The sequence below is a fragment of the Melopsittacus undulatus genome, chromosome 3 (genome assembly GCF_012275295.1).
Source record: "Melopsittacus undulatus isolate bMelUnd1 chromosome 3, bMelUnd1.mat.Z, whole genome shotgun sequence".
Lineage (NCBI taxonomy): Eukaryota > Metazoa > Chordata > Aves > Psittaciformes > Psittaculidae > Melopsittacus > Melopsittacus undulatus.
In genome coordinates this window covers 20555967-20582929 of record NC_047529.1, presented here as the reverse complement: position 1 = coordinate 20582929, position 26963 = coordinate 20555967, and the positions used below count along the sequence as shown (strand labels likewise).

At 43.9% G+C, this 26963-nt stretch overlaps 1 protein-coding gene across 2 annotated transcripts in view; it reads left to right on the top strand.

The window, feature by feature from the left end:
• KLHL29 (kelch like family member 29) overlaps positions 1-26963 on the top strand; it is a 399407-nt gene that overhangs the window by 344545 nt on the left and 27899 nt on the right. For both annotated transcript variants that reach the window (XM_034061213.1, XM_031046691.2), the window contains 4 exons: positions 1406-1665; positions 14340-14538; positions 16737-16919; positions 19686-19866. In XM_034061213.1, the coding sequence (XP_033917104.1) occupies positions 1406-1665; positions 14340-14538; positions 16737-16919; positions 19686-19866 (823 nt within the window). The remainder of the gene's footprint in view (positions 1-1405; positions 1666-14339; positions 14539-16736; positions 16920-19685; positions 19867-26963) is intronic.

Below are 26963 nucleotides of genomic sequence, written 5' to 3'. Positions count from 1 at the left end.
CTATCAGTTTGCAGCCTGTCTCTAGGTAGTCTTTGAGTGACAAAATCTACTGACAGCAAACAGTGCCGCTGCTCGAGTCTGCTTGAGGAAATGGGCTTCTTGGAGTTAGTACAATCAATTGATGCAAAATGAGATAACCTAGTTTCAAGACTGCTGGATCAGTAAAAGAAAATAAAAAGAGTTAGGGAAAAACAAAACACTAAACTAATCTCATGCCAGGCAAAAATAAAGTAGTTCATAATCCCATTTTAATAAAAGCCACATATAGATAGTGTGCAGGTTGTAAATCTGATGAAGGCAAAAGCTGGGTGTAGCATTGCCAGTAGAAGCAATCTGAGGAGAGTTTTGTTTGAAGGGATGTGGGGCTATCACACATTCCTGGCCAGTGCTCTGAAATAGTGCACTAGTATATGACACTGCCCAAATGTGATATATTTCTCCTCTGACAGCCCAGAAACCTGCCAATGGTACTGATGCTTTTGTGATCTATTGCAGCCTGTCTCTCTTATATTTTGCTTTTCTCAGTCCTATATCTTAAAAGAATATATTCTGACTATTAGTAGTGGCTTGGTTAACAAAAGATGACAAGAATCTGTGAGTTCCTCTTATAAATATCTGAAATTGGTGTTTTTTTCTTCGGAATAGCTGAAAAGAAAAAAAGTACAGTGGAATGTATGGTGTAGCACACTTTTAACGCAAAGCTACACACTGTGCTGTTACTTCTGTTTGCTGGGTAGGAGATAATGCTGTCTTCTCTGTGCATGATTTTCTTTGAAACCCACTACACAACATTTAACAGAAGGCGTTGGTATAATCTGTGTTTTGCATAAGGGATGTCATCACATTGAGGAGCAACAAAGTTCCTTTGAAAAAAAAAGGGGGGAGGATTTTTTTCTTTTATTTGAAATAGCTTAGTAGCTGAACAGGGCAAAAATTACCATAAAGTGACTGCAGCATCCTCAGAAATGTCCTTAGTGCTGTTTGCATTTATTCTTAAGTGTCTGCACTGGCATTTACATTTTTGCTGTTTCTTAAAGCAGCATTGTAGGCAGTAGAAATAGCAGCAGTCTCTTGGCTGGGCTCCTGTCCCTTGGGAAGCCCCAGCTACTATTATATCAGTATGTTTCCCCAGTGCCTTTTGAAGGCTTACACAAAAAGCAAACTCAGGAAGTGCATTTCTCTCCCCATCTCCAGCTGAGTTGTTAAGACAGACTTTGATTTTTGTACTTTTATCCCCAATCCTAAAGTAACCCAAGATGCTACCACTACCTACCTACCTGAAATTAATTTGGGTTGAAAGTTTGTCCACGGTGCTGATTGTTTTCATGATCTCATTAAAAATGTAAACCTTGCTTTTAATAATTCTCACTTGGTTTTGTTTGTTTGTTTGTTTTGCTCCTTTTAGAAAAACAGCTGACTGCTAGCAACTGCTTAGGAATATTAGCCATGGCTGAAGCTATGCAGTGCACTGAACTATACAACATGGCCAAAGCATACGCCCTGCAAATTTTCCCAGAGGTGGCAAACCAAGAAGAGATACTTAATATCTCAAAAGATGACTTTATTTCCTACATGTCTAATGACAGCCTGAACACCAAAGCAGAGGAACTGGTGTATGAAACAGTGATAAAGTGGATTAAGAAGGATGCTGCAATCAGAGCTCAGGTAAAAATAATCTCAGCAGCCTCACTCTGCTCCCTTCCCATGAATGCCTCTTTTAAAATAGACACCATCTCCATGAAATTTTAAACATGAGGGTGCATAGGAGATGGGATGGGCAGTTTAGATAAAAAAGGGAAAGGAATGCAGGCTATGCACAAAATGTATGTAGTTTCCAATCTGATCCCCATATCTGATTATTTAGAATCAAAATCTAGTTTGTGACATGCATGGTACGAAACTGGGGCCTCGAGTTCTTGGCTGCAGGCTTGGTCAGAGATAAATCAGAAAGGATTAGAATTGTGTGAGATGCTGTTCTAAGAAGGGGATGCATTTTAGTAACAGTGGGAAATAAAATCTGTCAGAAAAATCTGTATTTCTTTTGATGCCACATACTGAATGAGTGTAACTTCAGTACATGAAAAAAAGATTCTGTATCTTTATTGGCTGCTTAGATAAGCCCCTGGGTATTATATATTTATTAGAGTTAGCCTTTCCTCAACCATCTGAGCTATGCAGTTTGCTCTTGAGTAAAGAAAGTGAGTGTATTACTTTACCCAGCACTGTCTCCAGATAAAAGCTGGAAGCAATGACTGTTTGGAGGCTGGTGATTGTCCTTGGGACCAGACGGCATCCCTGGTGGTATTTAAAAACCTGCCACTTGCCTTCAGTGAAGCTCTTGCAAGTCGGCTTTTGTGGGTAATAAATTGTGATGGTCTGAATGCCCAAACTCTCCATTTGGAGGCCAGTTCTCTCCACAGACCCCAGAAGGACAAGGTTGTTTTCACCCTTTCCCTGCCTTTGGAGACCAAAATTGCTGGTCTGTTCTGAATTTGTTGATCCCCAGTCACAGTTTTGGCTGGTTTAAGCAGGACAGTCCCATTGCTTATAGATCAGACTGGGACTCAGGAAAATACTTGGCTACACATTCACATCATAAAAAGCTGTACCTTCGTGATTTAAATGGGAATTCAAGCACCTAGATGTGCAGTGGGATATTAAATGTGCCATTGGATGGGATCCAGACCAGCTGCACCTCTACCCCTCACCTGAAAAGTGGAAGAAATAGCAATTCCTAACCTCACCAAAATGCTGAATGACAGTAAGAGCATTAAGGACAGTAGAGTCCTCCATGCCAGGCCAAGTGTTGCTTGCCTGTGCTGCCACCACCAGCTCAGCCCCTGGCCCCTGACAGCAGCCTGCAGCCTCCAGGGCCTTTCTCAAAACTTGTCCTGCCCTGTGTGAGCAGGTGATCTAGCTCAGCTGGGGACCTGCCGCTCCCTTCAACCATCTCCAGTGTGTGCTGGCGATGCTGTTTGGTGTTGCCCAATATTATTATTGCCTAAAAGATTTACACAGTATCATTGACTTATTTTTGAGCTCTCACTGGCCTCAAGAAACACTTTTTTACTCAGTATTTCTCTTCTTATAGTTTGATGGCAGTGTTCAACTCTGTGCAGCTGAGCTCTGAACCCAATGCAACCTCAGGGATTACTCCCAAGCGTCAGAGCACGGTAGCTCTGTGGCAGGAGCCTGTTTGCCTGGTGCAAGCAAAAGGTGTCATTCATCAGGTGGTCCCAGTCACATTTTCAGAATTGCTAGTTTTGGTATTTCCTTCTGTGCCCTGCAGAAGGCAATGTCATGAACTGGGGGTTGTAAGTGCTCTTGCTGCTGCCTCCACCACTACCTCCTCCTCCTCTCCTTTCGTGTTGCAGTTGTTTGGGTTGGTTTTTCTGGGGTTTTTTTTACATCCAGATTTCTTCGCTTCTGGCCTGGTTCTGCAGTGCCTTTGTAGTTTGCTTGGGGCAGTTTTATTTGCTTCTCCAAATTTCTCTGTGGTGCTTTGGTTTCATGCACTAGTTTACAAAGGCTTTTAATTTTTAATTTGTATTTATCCAGAGATGAGGGTCTTGAATAAATTAATATTAAAGATACTGAGCAGATAACTATTTTCATGCCCAATCCTACCACTAAACTAGATTCTTTGGATCGTAGCTCTCACTTTTTTTGCACACTGCATGGCTTGATCTATTATAAAGCTCTTAGTTAAATGGGTACTTATTTTCTGTAAGTAGGAACTCACCATGAAAAATACCGTCTTTACAATAATGACTTCTGCATTTTCAGAGCCCAGGAACAAATAGCTCTGATAGTGGATAGGAAGGAAGATAGACCTAAATAATCTTATTCCTGATAAAGATGATGTGTGGAAATCCGTGCTTGGTGTGCAGCAAGGCACACCATACCAGGAAATACCCAAGCTCCCACAAGATGCACAGAGTTTTGCAGAGCTGGGTGACTGTGGCAATACCAAAGGTGGGATGGACCTTCTTGCATGGATATTTGGACTTCATTCACAGTTTGGTGAGATGTGTTCTCTCAGCTCTCAGTGAGGAACCAGCATGTGGACATCAACAGTGCAGAAACAGGCTTGTTGCCCCTGCACTCAGGGGGATCTCTTGGGAATATTGCTGGAGAGGTTTCAGCCATGAATTGCTGTAGACCCAAGACATCATTCCTGCCCTACTGCACTCCTCAGGGGACTGGTCTGGTTTTATTTCCCTCTCCCAAAGGCAGTCCTGGCAGCTAAATCTTTCAGGACCTGGATTTCCACGACCCACGTTTTCTTTGTATCTCCCCTCTCCCCATCTCCCTTTGCCTGAGTGAACAGGCTCTTTTGTCACATTTTTATTTTCAATAGCTCCAACAGCAGGTGATTAAAAGCCTCTTTGGCAGCTTCTTCTAAGCACTGCATTTCTGATTCTCCCAAAGGTGGGTCTGGCACAAAGAGGGTAAGGTCTGTACTGTTTGTCTCACCTCCATGTCCATCTTCCCTGGCAAAGCTTTGCAGGGGCTTGCTCTGCAGAGACATCCCCACAGAGCAGCTTATAGAAGGAGCTTTCTCTCTAAATCAGCACCCGCTGCCCCTGGGGCAGCTGCAGCCCTCCAAAACTTCTTGTGCTTTAATGGCTTTATGTCACTCCAGGTGCAAGCTAACACCTGGGGACAGTAAATCTCACTGCTAATGTTCCTCGCACTGCAGCTCCTTGTGCTGTACTCTTATAACAACTTATCCATCACTGCCTTCCCTCCTGCCCAGACCCCTTTCTGAGAGCCTCTGGGAAGGAGATTTTCAGCAGAGCCTCCTGTTCTCCTGGAAGGGCACTGAGTTTGCTGTCTTCGTGCTCTTCTCTGCCTTTCTAAAAGCTCTTCTTTGGGTATCTAATTATTTCTGCTTTTCCTAATTCATTCCCCACCATTCTGGAGAGCAGTGGCAGGGAAGGAGCCAGGATTGCTTGCAAGGCAAATTGAAAAGCTGCTCTCTGACTGACTTCTGATTTTGCAAATTGTGCTCAAATGAAGTCTTATGGTGCTTATAAAAGTGCTCCATGGCATTACAAAAGGCAGCATCACCTGAGCCTTGTTACAGAGAATAACAGTCCTTTAAAGGTTACTTATCCATCTATGTAAGACAAAGAGGCAGGCAGAGAATGACATCTGTGTTAAGCCAGGATTTGGTAAATAATCGTATCCAGTGCATTGGAGCAGCATGCCAGCTCATATGGTAACGTTTATGGAGCTATTTCAGTGCTGCTGGAGGTGCAGTCATACAAAATCAGTCTAACCAAAAGAAGCAGCCTGTGATGTGAGGTCTGGACTAGTTAGGTAATTTCCTGTACAAGCAGATGCAGAGTGCTGGTTGTAGGAGTCCCTTTGATTGCCTGTCACTGAGTGGAAAGCCTGTAGCCGACTGACACATCTGGAAAAGCTGAATCTACTGGGTTTTTCTCTGTTTATTTCTCTTCCTGACTGATGGACAAGATTGTAGGGTTTATCCTAACAGTTATCCCCTTGATAAGCTTATTACAACTCCGGGGAACTCATGCAAAAAATATATTGTATAATGGAGGCTTTACTGCCTGGAAACCAGCACAGTCTGAGCCATCTGAACAAGCAAAGATTTCTGCCAGCCCCAAGCAGTCTTCACCTGAGCTCATCCCCCAGCTCTCTGCATGGCCTTGGGCAGATTGTTTCACCTTATTACCCCCATTTCTTACACTGTAAGCTGGAGGGAAGTGGTGCCTCCCATGTGGGCTGTTGGGAGGATCCGGTGGATAACAAGCTGTTGTCTGCCAGTACTAAGGTCTGACAGAGCTGCACAGAGCTGTAGTCGTGCCCAGCATCAGCACGGGATGGGGGAGATGCGAGGTTGTTGGATGTGCAGCAATTTGCTGCCTGAACAGGGCACAGACATACCAAAGCTCATTGGAAACTTTCCCGTCTTCTGCTCCAAGTCCGAAGTTGTGTGTGTTTTCTCTAACATAAAAAGGATAGTAGCATATTTATTAATAACAAAGGCTGGGAAACCTAGACTACCACTTGCATGAATCTTCTCTCTCACCCTGAGAAGGAACAAGAAGTGTGGAGAGGACAAACATTTCAACAAGTTGCCCAGAACAGTGCTGGAAGAGAGGCAGGTACTTGCAGAGATGGGTGACAGACAAGAGGCTCAGCTGAATGGCAGTCACCTTTTGTTGCATTCTGAAGGATATAATTGTGTGCCCTTTTTTTAAACCCTGTTTAAAATCATGCTGTCCAGCAGTAAAATTCGATTTCTCCACCATTAAAGCATTAAAAGGCCTTCTATGAACTCGTGTCCTTGGAGGCAGATTTGTGTGAACGGCATCTTCATGGTGTCTGAAAAACAGAGATGTGTAGACAAATTTGAGGTAAATTAAAGAGCAACACAAATGATTAAAAGACTGAAGGAACTGATGTGAGTTAAAAAAGATTAAAAGATGTGAATATGCATGGCTTGGCCTAATGACAGCTGTAAAGGGATAAACGTCTACAAGTGTTTGAAGCCCAAAGGAGAGTTGACTGGAAAGATGCAAGGGGTGTAACAACAGAAAGGGCCACTGGGATGAATTTGAGACTTGGCAAATTAGTCTAAGCAAACACAAAGCCCACCTGAAAGCCATGTATCTGTCAGTGAGGGCAAGAAAAAGTGATAGAGAGAATGAGAAGAGGATTTATGTAAAAAATGCTATAAATGCCCGTGAGCAATATTTTGGCAGTGACAGAGAATGGCAACTCAGAGGCAAGATCCAACAGAGGAAAAGGGGTTGGTGACCGTGAGAGCAGATGGGAGATCATTGGTCTGCAGTTAGGCTGTTGAGATGGTAGCATAATTTCTCAGGCACATTTTAAAGAGTCTCCAAAGTTATGCAGATGAGCAGCTTTGCTCCAAGAAAACAGAGTATCTGACAGGGAACAAGCAAAATCCCAGAGCTGCTCTGCGGTGACAAGGAGGTAATGATATATTCAGAAGCTGATACCCAATACCAGCATGTACAAATTATTTAAGTTCATCATAATAGGAAATTAATTGATCAATCAATGTACTTAAGGGCATTAAGCTTCAGGGAAGCAGTGTTCAAATAAGTACGGAAAGGAAGCTTCCAAGGGAGCCTGAGTGAATTAGGCACTAACACTCTATTTCAGTTCAATTAGGCTTCTTTGAAAAGCCTACACTATCCTGATGCTTTGAAATCCATTTGCGGGAAGAGCAGACAAATTCAAAAAGATGCCATAATGAAAGTGCAAGAAGCTCCAATTGCTCTGAAAGTGAAAAATGCAAGGGATGAGCAGTAACCCCTGCGATTTCCCAGGGATGGGCTGCTCAAAAAGCTCAGATTTAAAAAAAGCTATCGCAGACACACTCAGAGCCTGTACAGGCTTACAGAGAGAAAAGAAAAGGCAGCTGCAGGAACAGAATCAGTCCAAGAACATTCCCTTAGCTATATATTGAAGGAAGAAACTGCATTAAACAGAGGATGCAGGTGACATTCACAGTTCCTTAAATTCCCCCCATACAAATCTTCTAAATTTTTAAAGGGATACCCTTGACTGAAAATCTGAATTTTTTCTCTGAAGTTTAAATTGGTTTGAGGAGCTCCTTCATGTCCCAGTCTTCTCAGTCTCTTCATTTGTGGCTTTCCCAACACATTTTCCTGGTTTTTACAAAGTATGTCTCTGCTGTTGCTGAAGCAGTGACATTACAAAGACACACATCCACAAGCAGCTTCTCATACATGTACGCTTGCATCGCTTTGTGCTGCATGTGGCCCCAGGGATCAGGACCAACTTCCAGAACCAAAATCAGTTTACACAGTGAGCAGGTTATGGAGAATTATTGCACATGGATTAATGTTTCAGTGTGTTGTAGGGGTGGATGTGTGAGGAGCTTCAGCCATTTCGTTGTTGGCAGCATGCTTTTGTGGTGCATCTGTGTGATTACAGGTGTTTGAGCAGGTGATTGTCTATAAACAAGAGAAATGCCACACATCTTTGTAGTAACCTTTGGGGGCAACTTAGGGGGTTTATTTGATAATTTAGTCAGCAAGCCAGACATTGCATGGCAAGAGTAAATGTTCTTCTTTAAGCCTTAGTATCAGGTAAATTGCAGGTATGATGGATCAATGATTTATTTTCCTTCATATTTAAAAAACTCTCATTGTGTTACTGGTAGAAATACCTACCCACATGCTGCTTTGCAAACAAGTTGGAAAGGAGGACAGCAGTTCACTTTATGTGGCACTGATGACATTACAGTGTTTAGTCAGCTGTGATGCCATAAAGATGTCACATATGAAACCTTGTTTCAGGAAGACAGAGGGGATGCGCTTTCCTTCTTGCTAGGCACGAGACTTACACACATGGCATGTCACAACCGATCCACCAGCTGAACCCTGCGTCTGCAAACTGAATCTTCTGCCACACATTTATCTCCTGATATTTTGAGGCTGCTGGCTGACATGCTACAAAGCTTTTGGGTTTAATCTGAAGATAGCAATGCAATTTCCAGAAGCCAATACAGGCAATTAATAAACATGCCAAGAACACCAGGGAGCTCAGGTGTCACCTTGGGTGTAGGAATGTGCAGGAGGCTACTGGAAATACAGTATGCCTTTGTAATACTCAGGAGTTAGATGTATTATAGCAAGTACCTTCATTAGCAAGTAGCAGGGCAGTGCCATGAAAATCCAGCCAAAAAAAGGCATATTTCTGAGAATGACAAAGCACTGCACCAACAGCATTGGCTTCCTCAAACCAGTCACTTCCTGCTGGGCTTACGCTTGGAAACTTGGAGCCAGCAGTATTTTGAGTGTCAGGTTGGGTAGCCTGCTGGGGAAGCCTGGGCTGATCTGGAGATGGTTGCAGGGAGACAGCATTCATGTCACTACTCCAGTGCATGTTCCGGCATAGCTGCCATGACACATCCCCAGCTGTCACCATTGCCACAGCCCCCTGGGTTACAGGGTAGACATCAAAGGTAGAATCTGACATCTGGGGGCTTTGAGTGGTGTTTTTTAACTAGAGTGCCCTCTTCTCATTTGAAGGAGTTTTATGCAGTGGAGAACTGATTCTACTTCAGGTCTGTCCCTCATGGCTTCCTGTATCCAACAACGTTCTTGCTGCATCTCTCATGTTGGGCCAGTGCATGACGTGGGGCAAGTGTGAACCCAAGATTTATGTGAGATGACATAAGTCTCCTTTGTAACTCTCAGATGAATTGAATATATTCCTTCTTCATAACATTTTAAAAACTCTATTGGCATTATGCATAAAGAGCTGAAACAGCAGTTTATTGGGCCAAAACCCAATTGTAATGTGGGTAACCTAACTTCTGTATTTGTATTTCTAGCTGAAGCCTGTTTCTTTAGTCAGATAATACAAAGGGTCCTTTGTAGGAAGAACAGTAAACTGGGGAGACAGATGAGTTATAAAGCATAAGGGAAACATTATTTTAACCTCTCTGGGCATTACTTCAAAAATGTTAAGAATCTTCAGAGCTTTCAAGTGTAGCATTTAAGGAGCAGGAAATTTGACTCTGTAGCAGTAAACATATTTCCTTTAAAGCTAACTGTATACAGTTGTAGCCCAAGTCTGTGCAGGAGCACACTGAGAGTCCTTTTGGAGAATACCTGTGAGGATTTTACTGGATTAGAGATTTGAGAATAAAAAGATTATTTTTAATGTGATACTGTAAAGGGTATTGTAACTGAGACTTAAAAGATACCAGAACAAAGCCCACTTGCAAGCAAGAGTTCATAATACGGGTATAATTAGTAGGAGACGAAATGTCACAAAAAGTTTAGCAAAGTAAATGTCTTCACTCCAACTACAAGCCAGGAACAAAAAAAACCTACATTGAGCTGCTTTGCAGTCTAGTTTGCTCAAGCTCTGCCTTGCATAACAAGATGGGAGTAACTTATGTATGAACAGATGATCAGGGAAAGGCTTGAAAGGGTCAACTTCAAGTACACGTTGATTACACATTCCTCTGAGTCAACACTGACCCAGTGATAACATTTAGGCTTCCTTGTACTGTGATTGTAACTTTCCAAGCACAGCACCCAGGGCAAATGGATGCAAAAATTCCCATCAGAGGGGACAATTAATCACCTTCCCTCCAATTTTAGTTGACATCTGGTTGTAAACATCTCAGCGTGGTATAGTCTTAGGCATGTTCTGAGGAATGCACTCCCTTTTCATGGATCTGATGGCTCACAGTTTTAGGCCAGAAGGGGACACTGATAGTCTCTTCTTTCCCTGGTGCCTGATGCATCCTCTCAGCTCAGATTGCTCTGGGGGCTGTGTTGTATTGACTAAATCTCTATTAGTTATAACATGAGTTTACACATGTCTGTCTGACAAGTAAATACTTGCTTGTATGTACCTATTTAGGTGTCCAAATCCAGAACTGGATCTCTCCTCTGAAATGTTGAGGTAATTAAGAAAAGATAAGATCTTCCAAGATTTTTCTTTCTGTTTTTTTATGAAACACACTTGTGATTGCAAGCTTATTGGAAACCTTGCTTCTAGCTCAGCACTCAAATTGGTATCAGTGAATTAAGTGCCTTGAAGCCAGCCAGATAGCATCTCTCAAAGGTTGCTACTCTTCTGTGTTCCCAGTGACTGTACAAATAGCTTTTGCTGCACAGTACTGTGGGGATATCTGGCAGCATCACTGATCAGCAGGGAGTATATGGACTAGATCTTCTACTGGTGCAAAACACGAACAGCACCCTTCATCCAACAGGAGCTATGCTGAGGTTCATGTAACTTGAAAAAATAGTCCTGATGGTATTCAAAAACTTCCCTCGCATAACAATAACTTTGTTAGATTTTTGCATGATGTTGTCCATTTTCAAGGAGCTGAGCCATGGTTTCCCATGTTTTTGAGCCAACCACTCCTAATTTTAGGCCAGAAGGGGCGTTAATATTCTCTGCTTCACCCTGGCATGTGATGCAGGTTGTAGACCAGTCATAAGTGATTCCCAGCAAAGACCTGAGAAATACTTCTACTTGTCCAGCCAGTGCCTGTAGCTGAGTAGCAAGAAGAAGACATTCCCAGGGTTACAGGGGCAAACTGAAGCTCTAGGAACCCAAGGTTATTGTCTGCTGAATTTGGCATTGTGCTGTTTTAATAAAAACCAGTAACATCCATAGGTGCAGTAGATATTTCGTGTCTGTATGAGGAGCAACAGAAAGACACAAGAGAATGGAGAGCAAATAACAGATGGTAAGGAGGTTGAAATGCTTTGTGGTGCTTATTCCAGTTTTAAATGAAAAGGATAATAGTAAAAGGATATTTGGTACAATCAGAGCTAATGGTGCTAGGGAGCCTTCGTAAGGGAGAATCCAAAAGAAAAAGGCTGCTGATTGCCTAAATCACTTGAATATTCTTAAATCAGTGAGACTAAATGAAATTCACCCTTGACTGTAGTGCTTAAAAAAGGTGATGCAAAAAGCATTTGGTTTATAAAAGCCTCTCCTGTCTTCTAGAGACACTGCAATGGTATGTACTCTCCAAATCACTTGGTGAAAAACACTGCAATTATATGTACCACTAATGCCATAAGCAATGAGCCCAAGCTGCAACTGCGTGTGGTCGTGCACTCACACACACAGATACACACACACAGAGCCAGCTTTTCTGAGCTGTTTGAGCAAAGGGAAGAATAAGAGTGAAAACTGGCATCGGTTTTGATATGTGACATTAACTTTCAAGCTGATGAAAGGGAGCAACATGTTCTAATTATTATTCCCCTTCAAAATAAGCCATGAGCACAGACAAAAGAGGAGACAAAGGCGGAAGCTGGGGGGATGCAGGAGAGAAACAGAATCACATTTTCTCACTTATCTAATTAAAGCAAGGTGGGCGAGTGAGAGGGAGAGCTCGCTGTGCTCAGGCAGTGGTGCTGCTCCATTTATTCTGGGAAAGGTGGGAGATGGAGGCAGTTGCTCCACTGGACCTATGGGAATTGTGTGTCCCTGTTGAATGGGAGCCCTCTTCCTCTACTTCACCCGAATCTGGGACATTGTGGTCCCTGTCAAGCCCGTAATTCTGTGGCACAACTGTTTGTGCCTGTGTATTGCACTGCTTTGTGTTATGGCTGCTTCAAGTGCAGACCTGCCTTGGGAGCATCAGGAGCAGCTCTGGTGTGTCCTGCTGCACCAAGGGGAAGTGCTGACAACGCTGTACACTTCCATATATTTTACAACTTCATTTAAACTGCCCTTTAGCAACTCATACTGCTTCCCGAGCAGCCTGTAATGGGGATTAACCTCCCCCATGGGGGTTGTCTGGCTTTTCCCCTGCACACCCACTATCCATATTATTGCCATGTTCTGATGCCACTTTTTGTCTTGGCTCCCATGTAAGGTTAAACGCCTCCAGCCTTCTTTAAAAAAGCACTTCCTGAAATCAAAGCTTTGCCACCCACTGCCATATGTCCACTGCTCCCTCTCCTACAAGGTACCATTTAATGACATTAAGATATCTGCAGCCAAGTGCCTGACATTTGTGACTCTGGGGAAGGGGAGCATCCATTTTACCTCCTAGAAAGCACCTTATGAATGGATTTCAGCAAGTGAAAAGAGAGGAGTGTCTTTTCAGGTTTGGAGGCTGATGATCTCAAGCCTAGTCATCCCTGTGCAATGTCAAAGGTAATAGCGAGGAGCTGCAGACTCACTGCTCACATTGGTTGTTTGTGTTTTTTTTTCAGGAGAGGAGCATTTTCCTATTCCTTTTGCATCCCTCAAACAACATTTTTGTCCCCAAACAACTGTAGGGTGGCCAGGCCTCAGCTCTACAGGGTGTATCTAAAATTGCCAGTCCTGCTGTCAGGAGGGCTAGAGAGCAAGAGACCCTAGTCATCTCCCTGCTGCCATGACCCTGCAGGCACACATGGATTTCAGCTCCCTGCAGATAGCTACATCCTCACTTTGACTGAGCTCACATGAGGCTGACATGGCTCTCGGTCAGGAAAGGAGTGTGAATTGCTTTTAGGAGAAATCCTCTGTTTTCCTCCTAAATGAAGCCTGCTTCTTCAGTTGGGATGGGGAAGGGGGAAGCCCTGGAAGCAGTCCCAGGTGTCACTGCATCCTCACCCTCCTGACCAACCCATTATCTGGCTCAGGCTGCATCCCTGCCCTCTCATCTTGCTGTGCCCCTGCCCTATTCCCATTCCTGCTCCTGCTGTGACTTGGCTCTCACACACAGCAGGGACAGGCACAACTGCTGAAAAAGAAAGCAAGTGCCAAGTAGCTTCTGGAAGACCGGAGGCATCTGTAGGCTAGCAGATGCTGCTTGCGCCCAGCATTCCTCAGGACCAGTCGCATGGACCTCAGGAATACTTATCTGCGTCCTGGCCTCAGTCCCAGTTGGGATATTTGGATGCTGCCTCTACATGAATATTTATTACAACAGATGATTATCTTTTCTTGCTGTACACCCTTAGTTTGCATCCTGTTTGTGTGCATTGGTTTTCAAGAACCACGTTTTCCTGTTACTGTGATCTTGTGCTGTGTTGTGATATAACCAATTACATATAAAAAGAAGAATCTGGGGATGGGCTTTTGGTTTTTTGATTGCAGTTTTCTCTCTTGGGGTTTTGTTCTCCTTTAAGCCATGTTCAGTGACAGACAACTTCATTTGCTTGGGTGTCCTTTGCCCTCTGAGGTTTAATGTATTTATTTAGAAGATGAAACATACTGTCCGTATTTGTATAGCACCCTCTGGAGTCTGACTTCCCCAAAAGCTAGAATGACATGATTTGTTTCACCAACAAATAAACCATATTAATTAAAAGATTTTCAGCAGATTGGCTGGTGACTATTAAGTCTCTGCCATAGCAGTTGTTGAAATCCACGCTGTTTACCGGCATTTGTTTCACATTTATAATGCCAGAAAATACTTGTTTGGGTTTTTTATACAGTGTGCAACAACCATGCTCTCATTTCAAGGTTAATTCAGAAAACTCGGAAGCTGTCCATGTCTCCAGTGCACAAGGTGTTACATTCCGCCTGAGTCCAGAATGGGCTTTCATTTCAAAAATCCCTCCATACGGTGCCATATAACAAGAGTTGCCACCTTTTGACGGTTATTTTCAGTCTCCTGGGACCAAAACCAGCCTGGGTGAGAGAGCACTGAGTGCTTCGTTGTCTCTGTCCCACCCAATCTCTAGGCAGGGTTTGTGTGCACATCCATGATAAGTGTTTTTCCAGGCTGGGTGACAGGGGCCAGTTTGCAGGGGAAGGAGGCGGAGATGCTGAGCGGCTGAACTGTGGCACAAAGGCTGTAGTGTGTTATTATTTTTCCCCCCTCACAGTATGCTGCAGAGTTGCTGGCAGTGGTGCGCCTCCCCTTCATCCATCCCAGCTATCTGCTAAATGTTGTTGACAATGAGGAGTTGATAAAGTCTTCGGAGGCTTGCCGGGATCTAGTGAATGAAGCCAAACGTTACCACATGCTGCCACATGCCCGACAAGAGATGCAGACACCAAGGACCCGGCCCAGGCTATCTGCAGGTAAAGCAGAACTTCCTCAATGACACCAGCTCCCTGGCTAGGACACACTCTGGGATAGGGCACGGAGCATGTCTCCTTCCCTTGGCTCCTGCTCAGAGCCTGGTGATGTTTCAAGTTCAGTTTTCCATTTCCACTAATGCTGAAGCATTTAGGAGCCTTTCACAGTGGTCAGATGCAGGTGTTTAGATGTACAGTCCTTAAACACGATTTAAAAGAAGCCTAATTTCTAGGAATTCTTTATCTTTGATAGAGACCATGGCATCCCACTGTTGTCCTGAAAGGGAGCCCCCTCCTCTCCATGCCTCAGTTTCCCTAGCTGCAAAAATAGGTGTACAATTTGCTTCCTTGACATTTAGCCTCTTGTTGGGAGGATCTGACTAATATTCATAAAACAGCTTCACTTTCATAGCCCTATGGAAATATATTGTTCTCATATGGTGAGTCTTACAGTACCAGTCAGGGCTATTTGCTGCCTCAAAAACAAATGGATCAGACATGATATATTCCCTTTTAAAGGCCCAGCAGTGATGGGGAGCAGTGCCTCTTTGAGATATTTCTCACCTGAGGAACACATGCATTTTCCTTTTTGGAAAAAATACATGTAAAAACCCCAAGATGCTTCCAACTAGCCAGCAGAGCCCATATCACAGTAATGTAAGAATCATAGAATAGTGAGGGTTGGAAAGGACATGAAGATCATCTAATTCCAACCCCCGGCTGTGTGCAGGGGTGCCTCACACTAGACCATGTTGCCTAAGCTTCTGTACAAGCCGGCTTTAAGAAATGTCTTAACTATTTGCTGAACAGAGAGTGGTGCAAATATCATGTAGGAAAACTACATTGAAGGAGTCAGATGGAACAGGTGAATTGTTTTAACATTCTGCCTCCCATAAGTACAATCACAAAGCCAGGCAAAACTTCCTGTCACTGCCACCAATGCTAATGTAGCACGGAGATGGCATATCAAACCACGGCATTTGCAGCTTCTGGAGACTGCCTCATCAAGGCACCTTTCAGAAAGATGAAATGTAGAGGACTTTCAATAACAATCTACACTAAAAAGTCTTTCACTGAAGACAACGACTAATGGTGTGATGTTTGAAGGGGTTTTGAAAAGTGCTTATTTTATGTATATAAAATTGAAGGTGTAATATGATCCATTTCCAGAAGCTTGTTGATGAGGGGAAAGTGATTCTCTTGGGGTAAGAGGGGGTGATTATAGTTTTTTAGGTCAGAGTCTAATTATATAGAATCATGTTATTTTGCATATCAGCGGCATTCATGTAGGCACAAAGGATCTCTAAACACCCTCTGTGGACTCACTGCAGCATGTCACATGCCCTCTCGAGGTCATTGATTATAATCAAGTTATGTCTTGCACAGGTGATTAGATTTTCTGGTGTGGCTCAAAAATAATGATCTCTTGTTACTGAGAAATATTTATTTAAAACTGTACAGCACTTTAACTTAATAACTTTTAAGAGAGTAACCTTGCTTGAATGACACAGATATATTTTGTGGAAACACTAATGAAGAATGACGATAATCCATTACTCTGCAGACGCATTTCTTTCTGCTGCAGCTCCTCATCTCTCTTGCTGGCAATCTCACTTACATGCTTCTGACCCCCCCCAGCCTGCGCACACATGTCGCTAGGCTGGGCACCGTAACACACCACAGCAATGGGGCCAGCTGTGATCACAGCTTCCAAAATGGTGATTCCTTCTAGCTCCTGGCCTCGTGGTCCTGCTTCTGAGGCCTTCCCCTCCTGGCAACAAATTGCACTGGGGCTTTGCAATCACTGCAGAACAATTTTTAACACTTCTGCTGCATGCTAAATCCAAACTAGCCACAGAACTGCACTGTTGGGTTGGAGCCACAAAATGTCCCAGAGTTAAACTGTGGCCATCACTGTGGGGGTGAATCTGGAGTAACACTCAGGTGAGATTTGACTCAGCTCTGGCTATGAAGTGGGAATAGAAACTCTGAGATGTAGAAATTTTGTCCAGAGAATTAGACTTGCTGTGCCCCACACACACACTCCCTTTTTTCTCACCCTTCTTTATTTCATTGCATGGTCTAAAACAGACTTATATACAAAACATTAAAATTACCCTGACTGACAAGTATTTTTTATAAACTCCTGCCTCACTGAGAGATGACATTTTGTTTTATTTTCTTTCTTACTTGAATCCTAGGTGTAGCTGAGGTAATAGTCTTAGTTGGGGGTCGTCAGATGATTGGCATGAATCAGCGTGCTTTAACAGCGGTCACTTGCTTAAATCCTCAAAACAACAAGTGGTACCCCTTGGCCAGCCTGCCCTTCTACGATAGAGAGTTTTTCAGTGTGGTCAGTGCTGGGGACAACATCTATCTCTCAGGTAAGCAGCAGATTTCATAGAAACTTATTCATAGAATGGTTTGGTTTGGAAGGGACTTTAAAGCTCACCCCCTTCCAACCTTCTGCCATGGGCAGGGACACCTTCCACTAGACCAGGTTGCTCCAAGCCCCATCCAACCTGGCCTTGAACACTGCCAGGGATGGGGCAGCCACAGATACTATGGGCACCCTGTGCCAGTGACTCAGCACCCTCATTGTAATAAATTTCTTCCTTATGTCCAGTCTAAATCCCTCCTCTTTCAGTTTAAATCTGTTACATCTGGTCCTTTTATTACAGGTCTTGTAGGCCTACTTTAAGTACTGATGGGCCACAGTAAGGTTTCCCTGGAACCTACTCTTCTCCAGGCTGAAGAAGCCCAACTTTCTCAGCTTGTCTCCATAGCAGAGGTGCTCCAGCCCTCTAAGCATCTCTGTGGCCTCCTCTGGACTTCCTCCAACAGCTCCGTGTCCTTATGTTGGGATCCCAGAGATGGATGCAACACTCCAGCTGGGATCTCACATGAGCAGAGTAGAGGTTTAGAATCACCTTCCTCGACCTGCTGGCATGCTCCTTTTAATGTAGCCCAGGACAGAGCTGGCTTTCTGGGTCACAAACGCACATTGCCAGCTCATTTCCAATCCATAAGTATCCCCCAGTCCTTCTCTGCAGGGCTGCTGTCAATCCCTTCATCCCCAAATTTACTAGGCTGGGAAAAAGGTTTCTCCTTACAACATAAGAAGCACAGCCAAAGAAGGACATGCCAGGGTTGTACCCAGCTGCTCATGGGGCCAGGAGGTGGGGGGAGGAAAACAAGTGGAAGGGAGATTGGAAGAGAGGAATTTCCCTGCTTTTATCATTCTCCATTCCACTACAGCATTAATGTTGTCTCAAAGCAGTCAACAGCAATATTTTGCAGTTGCAACATGAAGAAAATAGGTCTGACAACCATCAAGCATGGAAAGAGGTTTCACTGCCATAGAAACACAATTTAAAATACTGTCTGTAGTTGAGCCTAAATGGTGGGTTATAGAATTGGAGACAGACAGGCTGAACTGCTGAATGTGACCTACACTTAACAGTATTTGCTTAAAGAAGCATTCGCGTTTTGCACTTGTTGTCGAGACCTCTCTTTTGACAGTAGTCACTAGCCCTGTAATCTTCTTAGTTTCTATGAAACTGAAACTATACTTCATAAAAGGCTTTAGCTCCCCAAGTAGCCATCCATGCTGCACCCGTAGCATCATGGTGTCCGGGTTTTTGCAGCCTGGTCGTACCTCTGCCTGGATGGAGGGAGAAAAGCAATTCCCACCACGAAATGCAAGAATGCTCTGATGGCAGCTGAGGGAAGGTCTGATGATAAAAGAGGAAGCTGGGCAGGGAGGTGCAGATGTATGTGATCCAAGAATGTAGTTGGGAGCACAGATGCAGGAGGCAGTACCAGTAAGAGGTTACAGCTGTTGCCTGTCCCTTGCCGAGTTCCCTCACTGCATTTTCTGCAGTAAATTGCTGCCTGTGGTGCTAAATTCCATCAATACTGCATAGGGGCCCTAAGGATTTATTGGGACTTATTTCTTGATGGGTTTTTTTGCCTATGCTTGTTTTGCCACTGGAGTGAAAGCCTTCTATGGAAGTTTTTGTAAGAGGTTGATGTTTAGTTATTCTTAGCTGAGGTACTTTTCAATAAGTAGAGCCATTTTAGGCTGTGCCATACCTGCTAAAAAAGCTGTTGAATCTTAAATTCAAAGCTTATTTTAGCTCTTTCCCCTGGATCTGGATGAGCAACCTGATAGTACTTGCTGGCTACAGCAGGAGAGCTGAGAGTCCCACATGGCTAGAAACCTAGCTGAGTGTCGGTTGATATTTTGCTTTGCTCAAATTTACAAGATACCAGAAAAAGGGAAGGGGAACCAACAGAAGTGGGAATGAACCCCTGCCAGCTCCAAGTACTGGTTCCCACACTGCATATCATAGGTTTGGAGAGTGAGGAAGCCTGGTTTTCTCGTTAAACCACAGAACTGAGTGTAGTTTTTTTTTCCTGGCTTGACCACTGATTCCTAGTGTGGTCTGAAATGAATCATTTCACCTCTTTGTGCTTCAAAATGGGAATAGTAAGACACCCACTAAGTGGTTACCTTGGAAGCTTCAATCAGAAGTTAAAAATGACCAATATGAGTATTTCACTGGAGCATCCTGAACTGTTTCACCAGAGTGGTACATCTGGTTCTTTTCTTTATCAGTTAATGAAAATAAATTCAAAAATTGTCTCTGAAAATCAGACATTAAGCCTGCAGTGCAAGCACCGATTTTATTCTGCCCATGTATGTGTTCCTTCAATCTATCACTGTGCTAAGTATTTTAGATTTCAGACTGGCCTGTGTCTCGCAAGCCAAGATAGGCTGTGCCTCCTGACACCTTCCTGCAAGTGTTGCAGTAATTGAATAGACTGGAAGTTATTTATGAACACTGAAAAGGGTCTATCCCCTTATGCACATGTCCCTCTCAGTCTGACATCTTGATTTCTTCATGTCATCTTCTTAAAAAAACCACAACTAAACCCAGCCTTTGGGGCACATGAATAAATGACACAGATATGCATCATCGGAACAGATGCTCACCATTGAGGGTGATTTATTTTAATTAGTCAAATGTCATTTGAAGATTTTTTACTTTGTGACTGGCTTTGATTGCTGTGTGCAAAGCTGCTGCCATTCCAGGATCTCACATAATTCTCCCCTTTTCTTTCCCTCACCCGCACATTGGTGCCAGGCGGCATGGAGTCAGGTGTCACGCTCGCTGATGTCTGGTGTTACATGTCCTTGCTCGATAACTGGAACCTCGTGTCCCGCATGACAGTCCCAAGGTGTCGACATAACAGTCTGGTGTACGATGGGAAAATTTATACCATTGGAGGGGTCGGTGTGGCAGGCAACGTTGACCATGTGGAAAGGTAAAAAAAGAAAACACAAAAGCATGCTGCTTGCTGGAGCTTTTTCTTCATGCTATGCTAAAGGAACAGTACCCTTTTAAAGGACACGTCGAATAGGCTGTGTGTGTTAAAATAAGCTTTTCTAACAGCTAAGAAAGGAGGAAACTATGCAGGATTAGATTTCTTTTTAAAGCTTCTTTTTAAAGCTTCAGTGGAAAGCATTGTTTCAAAACCAAAGGTGAAAGCTGCCAGTTTGTTTTGTCGGTTTGCTCGGGGGAGCAAAGAGAAGAATTAAGCTTCTTTGGACACTTTACACAGATTATACAGTGAACTAATAAACTTCCTTTGAATTTAGTCCTGATGAAAGTCTTTACAACCACAATAATCCTTTTTGTTGGTTTGTTTTTTTTTTTTAACCCAAAAAAGCAACAGCAAAGTAAGTTTATCACACGTGCTCTCCTGGTAGAGGACCTCAGCCTTGACCTGGCTGGAAGGAAGATCCTCACTTTGGTGGTCTTGGCCTGGAGCTGGGACCTGCCAAGCTCCGAGTAGAACAATGGCTAAAGGGAAGCAGTTTTGAATTCTTGGCTAAGAGGGAGGAGCTGACTGGAGATGGGAGAGAATGGAAATTGCTCTTTTCAAAAAGACTCCAGATATAAGAATTGTGCTTTTCTCACATGGAACTTAAAAAACAAGGAAAGAACAAAAGCATAAAAGAAATATTTCACAGGGAAGAATTCCAAAACCACTTAATTTCATGTCAACAATAACATTCAGTAAAACCACAAATTTTATGTACATACCAATGTTTTCAGTAAAAAATAGAAACTGCATTGTAACATGGTATGTGAGAATATTCCATTCCAAAATGACCAATACAGCCCTAGCCCTACCCAAACACTTCAAAGTGCATGGTGACAATAGTGATGCATTTTTGTGCAGTGTTTTTCCTTAGTGAATATGGCAACCAAAAATATGAGGGACTTTTTTTTCCCTCTTTCTCAGTTTTAATTTTAGTGCTTCAGCACCACTTTGAAGCAGGCCAAGCCAGAAAGGGATAGACCTAAGAAAGACTTTAATCCAAAAAAAAAGAAAAAAACCCCAAACATTTTTCAAAAGGTGAGGATTAACGGTGCTTTTCCATCTGTTATTTTGGGATTTTGGTGCTGCAACATTTGTGTTCCATTTGTGCAGGGGTTGGGCTTTTTTCATTTAGGCAGATAGGGCAAATACTGAATGCCAAAACCTGTATTTAAAAGTTTATTAATGTTAAAGTCAAACACACAGGAAATCAGGAAATGCCAAAGATAAAGTTTTCTTCTGCCGATCTAGTTTTTGGCACCATCTTTAATCATATGATGACTTTTCTTTCCCTGGAGGATTTCTGCCTAGTTCAGTGCATGGAACAGACCAGTTGGCTGTATGTATGGGCAGGGAGATCTTATCTGGTGCTGAGTGGCCGCCATTCACATATGGCTCTAATTTTGTGTTCTTCTGTCTTCACAAATTTGGCACTATTTGACCTAGGAGGCACAGGTGTGACAAACAGCCCCTGGAAAAGATGCATGCTGTGGGACAAGGTCTGTAGGCAGCCTTCCCTCCCACCCCAGGCACAGGCTGAAGAACTGACGTTGATGATGATGCTCTCAACAAGTCAGGGAAATGCAGACAGCGAAGAACAAATGATAAATCATAGCAGTGAATGCAGTGTGTGAGCATTGCCTCCCTCCTTAACCTTGAGCATAAGAGGGGAGTGCCCTCAGGACTTGCTTTGAAAGAAATCATAATGTTTTATGCAGATTTATGTATGATTTCTGAGGGCGTTTGTCCTGTAATTTAAGTCAGTAAATTTTTAACTAGCAGAAGTGGTTTTGTGAACATGGGAAGGAGAGAGCCCAGTGTTTCAGCTCATCTCTCGATAAAGATGAACATCGAAATAATGCTGTGGGTAGGTGTCTTGATAGATGCCATTGCTTGGGTCTCGTTTCTGTTTCTGCTCTGATTCTCGTGGCCTCTCTTTAACAAAGCATCCCAAATGTCAATCACTTGAATGAACTTCAAATCAAGCAAAGTCACCCCTCTCCTTCCTTCTCATCTCAGTCACCCAAACCCTGCCACAAATGACCTTGCAGCCTGCAAAGTCACACGCAGGCCCTCAGCTCAGGGAGAGCAGCCATGCTGGTTTGCAGTTGTAACGAACCCACCAAGAGACTTGGATGTGGGAAAGGAGCAGATTTCCTCCCTATCATTTCAGTGCACGCTGTCTCAACCACAATAAGGATGTCTTGTCATGGGGATTTGCTAAACCCGTGGTTATAATTAATCTGCTATTGTCTATAAAGTGACTTGTGAGACAAAGCCATGGAAAAAGTGCAGCACGGCCTCCTTTGGGTTATGCCAAGAAATTAAAGAGTTTTTGGGATGTTTCCTTTTTCACTCTTTGTGTTAAAATGGTAGCAGGGGATGACAGAAGCAAAGCATGACATGGTTGAAACTGTGGTTTGGAAAGGGAATTTCAGGGTCTGCTGTTAGAAACGCAGGTGAGAAAAAGCTGACCCTTGTAGCTGTGCTGAGCAAAGTCAGGCCTTTTAAGACAAAAGCACTTGCTATTTGGATGAGGCAGGTAGTTTGTGCAAGTTCAGGAACTTCAATCACTGTACCCCTTTTTGCAGGCAGTAAGTCTTTCTGAATTTGGATGGCAACTCTAAAAAAACCCTCATGAAAATACACACTAAAGTCACTCAGTACTCAGTTGTCTGCTGTCTAATGCTCAGTTAGTGCCCACTTCTTGACTCTTTCTTCTCCTCCTAACCTCAAGAGCTACAGGCAACTGAGGCTCTCCCACCATATTTCTGTGTGGGCTGCACATTGCTTTTCAAATATTGTTTTGCTTTCAATGGGACACTGAGATACCACATCTTAGGAGGGGGACACCTCTCTGTCATTCCAGCAGGTCTTAACAAAGGCACTGTATTAAAATAATGTGACATGACCATATGCTCCAAATCACGTGATGCCAAAAATTACATTTACTTTTGAGGTTAACATTGTTTCCCTCAGTGTTGGATTTCAGGGTCGCACACTCTCGGGTTTTGGTTATTTTTTCACCTCAGAGGTGGCATCTGACATTATAGCCCTGCTGTCCATCCAGATGGAGGTATGGGGGCTTATCCAGGCCTAATACACAATGTGGGCCTGGGCTGTGCCACCAGTGTGAAGGGCAAGGCACAGGTCACCCTCACCCACTGAGCCACCTACCACTTTTCATTGTCCACATGCAGCTTATCTTTCCCAACCACATTTTGCTTTCTGCTTGCTGAGTTAGCTCAAGTGTGTCCATGGCCAGCTTTGGCCAGGTTTTGATGTATATTCACTGGCACAATGGAGGGCATGTCTCCAGTCCAAAGCAACTTACCCTGACCTCACCTCAGTTAGCAGCCCCAGAGCAAGGAGACTACAGGGTGTTTCACCACAGTGGGTCTTTGAAGACAGAGAAAATAATGTTTTCTCCCAGTTTCCTTCTTGTTTTCCACCTGGTTTTGCTGGGATTCTTTTAATATTTTATCTTAAATGGTTAAACTCTCACAAAGATGTTTTTATTCTGTTTTTTAAAAATAAATGTCAGACCATCTTAGCTATACATGCTGCCACCTAATTAATCTTCTGCACCATTAGAAAGCATTAAAGCAAGGAGGGACCCCTGGACTCCTAATGATTTATGGCATCAGCTCCTGAGCTCCTGGCTCTGTGCTTTTGGTTTTGTCATTGATGCCAAAAGGTGCAGCCTCAACCAGAAATTCTGATGTCACTTAAATCAGGGGGTGTTTTCCCATCAGCTTCAATAGGGCTGAGATTTTTTACCTTTTCTCTGCCATTTATCTGTAAAGAGGCAGTAAAAATTCTGGCTCAATGGATAATATTACAGGACTATCAGTCACAAACAGATGAGTAGGAGTCATTCGTTACTCATCTTAAAACAATATGCATGTGCCAGAGGGGCTGAGTTATATGTCCATTTTTGTGGCTATACATGGAGATATGTTCAGGGAGAGTTATGTTTTTGGAATGAGTGTTTAGGGAAATAACAGCATGGCTGCAGTTCTCCATCAAGCCCCTCTGGCAAATTTCTGTGTGACAGGGAGCAAGTCATTAGGTGTTAGGCGAGAGGGTATTACACTTTCTGTCTTTTTCTGAGATATGAGTTGAGTTGGGAGGCAGCGAAATGAAGTGGATCCACGAACTAGGTTTTTAGATAATGGATGGGCCCTGTAATATATGCAATTTGAGAGCTGAGAAGACTGCGTACGCTGACAAGACAATGTATGTGACTGAAAGTGTGGAAATGTGGGTGCTTTGTGGTTATTATCTGTTTGAAGGACAGGGAAGATGAATCCCCTTGACCTGACAGCACTTCTGCAATAGGGTTGTCTAAAATTAGAAGATTACTTTGGCTGGCAGTCTGTACCTGGAAGACTGTCTAAATATTCAGTGTAACAAATAAGCTTTATAAGCTTTAGAAAATATTTCAGAACCTGCTGTTTTACTGAGACATGGTCACACAGGAATTAGGGCTTCTCCCCAGGAAAAGGTGGTGGAATCAATAGTCCAACTGAAGTACATCTACAGGAGTCCACAGCATGAGCAATAGGAGGAGCTGGAAGCCATTGTGCAGCAGGAAAACTAACAACATAGCTCCATCGCTTAAACATGGTGGGATAACTCACATAGCTAGAGTGCTGAAACAGATGGCTATAAACTCTTCAGAAAGGATAGGCAAGGAAGGCGAGGCATTGGGGTAGTCCTGTATGTTAGGGACTTTTGTCCCTAGGTGCAAGTAACTCAGAAAGCCTACAAGGATGCTGTGAGGTTATGCAGGGAGCAAATCAGAAGGGCCAAAGCCCAATTAGAACTTAACCTGGCTACTGATGTAGAAAAACAATAAACAAATGTTTCTTTTAAATACATTAGCAACAAAAAGAGGGCTAAGGAGAACCTCTGTTCTGTGTTGGATGTGGGAGAAAACACAGTGGCAAAGGCTAAAGAAAAGGCTGAGATATTTGCTGCCTTCTTTGCCTCAGTCTTTACTAGTAAGACCAGTCATTCTCAGGATACCCAGCCCTGATCTAGAAGTCAGGATGGGGAGCAAAAAAGTCCCCATAGTGCAAGGGGAAATGGTCAGTGACCTGCTACACCACTTAGACACACACAGCTATGCAACCAGATGGGATCCCCCCAAGATTACTGGGTTTGCTGGTGGAACTGCTCACCGAGCCACTTCCCATCATTTATCAGCAGTCCTGGCTAACCAGGGAGGTCCCAGTTGACTGGAGATTAGGAAATGGGACATTCACCTAAAAGAAGGGCCAGAAGGAGAGTCCTGGAACTTCAGACCTGCCAGCCTGGCATCAGTGCCAGGGAAGGTTATGGAGCAGATCATCTTGAGTGCCATCACATGACACGTACAGGACAACCAAGTGATCTGGACCAGTCAGCATGGCTCTGCAAAGGCAGGTCCTGCTTGACTAACCTGATCTTATTCTGTGGCAAGGTGGCAGGTTACTGGCTGAGGGAAAGACTGTGGGTGTTGTCTCCCTAGACTTTAGTAAAGCTTTTGACACTGTTTCCCACAGCAGTGTCCTGGAGAAACTGGCTGCTCGTGGGTTGGATGGGTGCACTCTTTGTTGGTAAAAAAAACTGGGTGGATGGCTGGGCCCAAAGAATGGTAGAGAATGGAGTTAAATCTCACTGGAGGACAGTCTCAAGTGGTGCTCCCCAGGGCTTCATACTGGGGCTAGTTCTGTTTATTATCTTGAGGGTATATTCCGGTTAATATGTTTGAGGTAGGAAGGCTTTACAGGGGGATGTGGATCGGTGGGCCAGGGCCAGTTGTATGAGTTTTGATAAGGCTCAGTGCCAGGTCCTGCACCTGGGTCACAGGAACCCCATGTAATGCTACAGGCTTGGGGCAGAGTGGTGGCCAGTGGAAAAAGCTGCCTGGTGGAAAAGGACCCGGGTGTGTTTGCTGACAGCCTGCTGAACATGAGACAGCTTGTGCCCAGGCATCCAAGAAGGCCAGCTGGCATCGTGGCCTGTATCAGAAATAGTGTGGCCAGCAGGGCCAGGGCAGTCATCATCCTCCTCTACTGGGCACTGGTGAGGCTGAATATTGTGTTCGGTTATGGGCACTTGCTACAAGAAAGACATTGAAGTGCTGGAGTGGATCCAAAGGACAATGAAGCTGGTGAAGGGTCTGGAGCTCAAGTCTTAAAAGGAGCAGCTGAGGGAACTGGGGTTGTTTAGCCTGGAGAGAACGAGGCTCAGGGAAGACCTTATCGCTCTACAACTACCTGAACAGAGGTTGTAGTGTAGTGGGGGTTGGTCTCTTCTCCCAGGTAACAAGTGATAGGACAAGAGGTAATGGCCTCAAGTTGCTTCAGGGGAAGTTTCGATTGGATATTAGGAAAAATTTCTTCACTGAAAGGGTTGTCAAATACTGAAACAGGCTGCCCAGGGAAGTGTTTGAGTCACCCTCCCTGGAGGTGTTAAAAGAGGTATAGAATGCTCTGACCACACCACCCAGGTCTTGGAAGGCAGATGCAGGGACTGTGAGAATGAAGACCTTGGGCCCACTGTAGGAGATGATCTGGTTAAAGACTGTCTTAAGAACCTGAATGTACACAAGTCCATGGGACCTGATGAAATCCATCTGCAGGTCCTGAAGGAGCTGGCGAATTAAGTTGCTAAGCCACTGTCCATTGTATTTGAAAAGTCATGGCAGTCAGGTGAAGTTCCTGATGACTGGAAAAAGGAAATACAACCCCCATTTTCAAGAAGGGGAAAATGGATGACCCAGGGAATTACAGACCAGTCAGTCTCACCTCTGTACCTGGCAAAATCTTGGAGCAGATTCTCCTGGAAGGCATGCTAAGGCACATGAAAAACAACAAGGTGCTTGGTGATAGCCAAAAGAGAAAATCCTGCCTGACCAATTTGGTGGCCTTCTAGGATGGGGCTACAAAAGTGATGGACAGGGGTGGAGCAGTTGATGTCATCTACCTGGACTTGTGCAAAGCATTCGACACTGTCCCACACAACATCTTTGTCTCTAAATTGGAGGG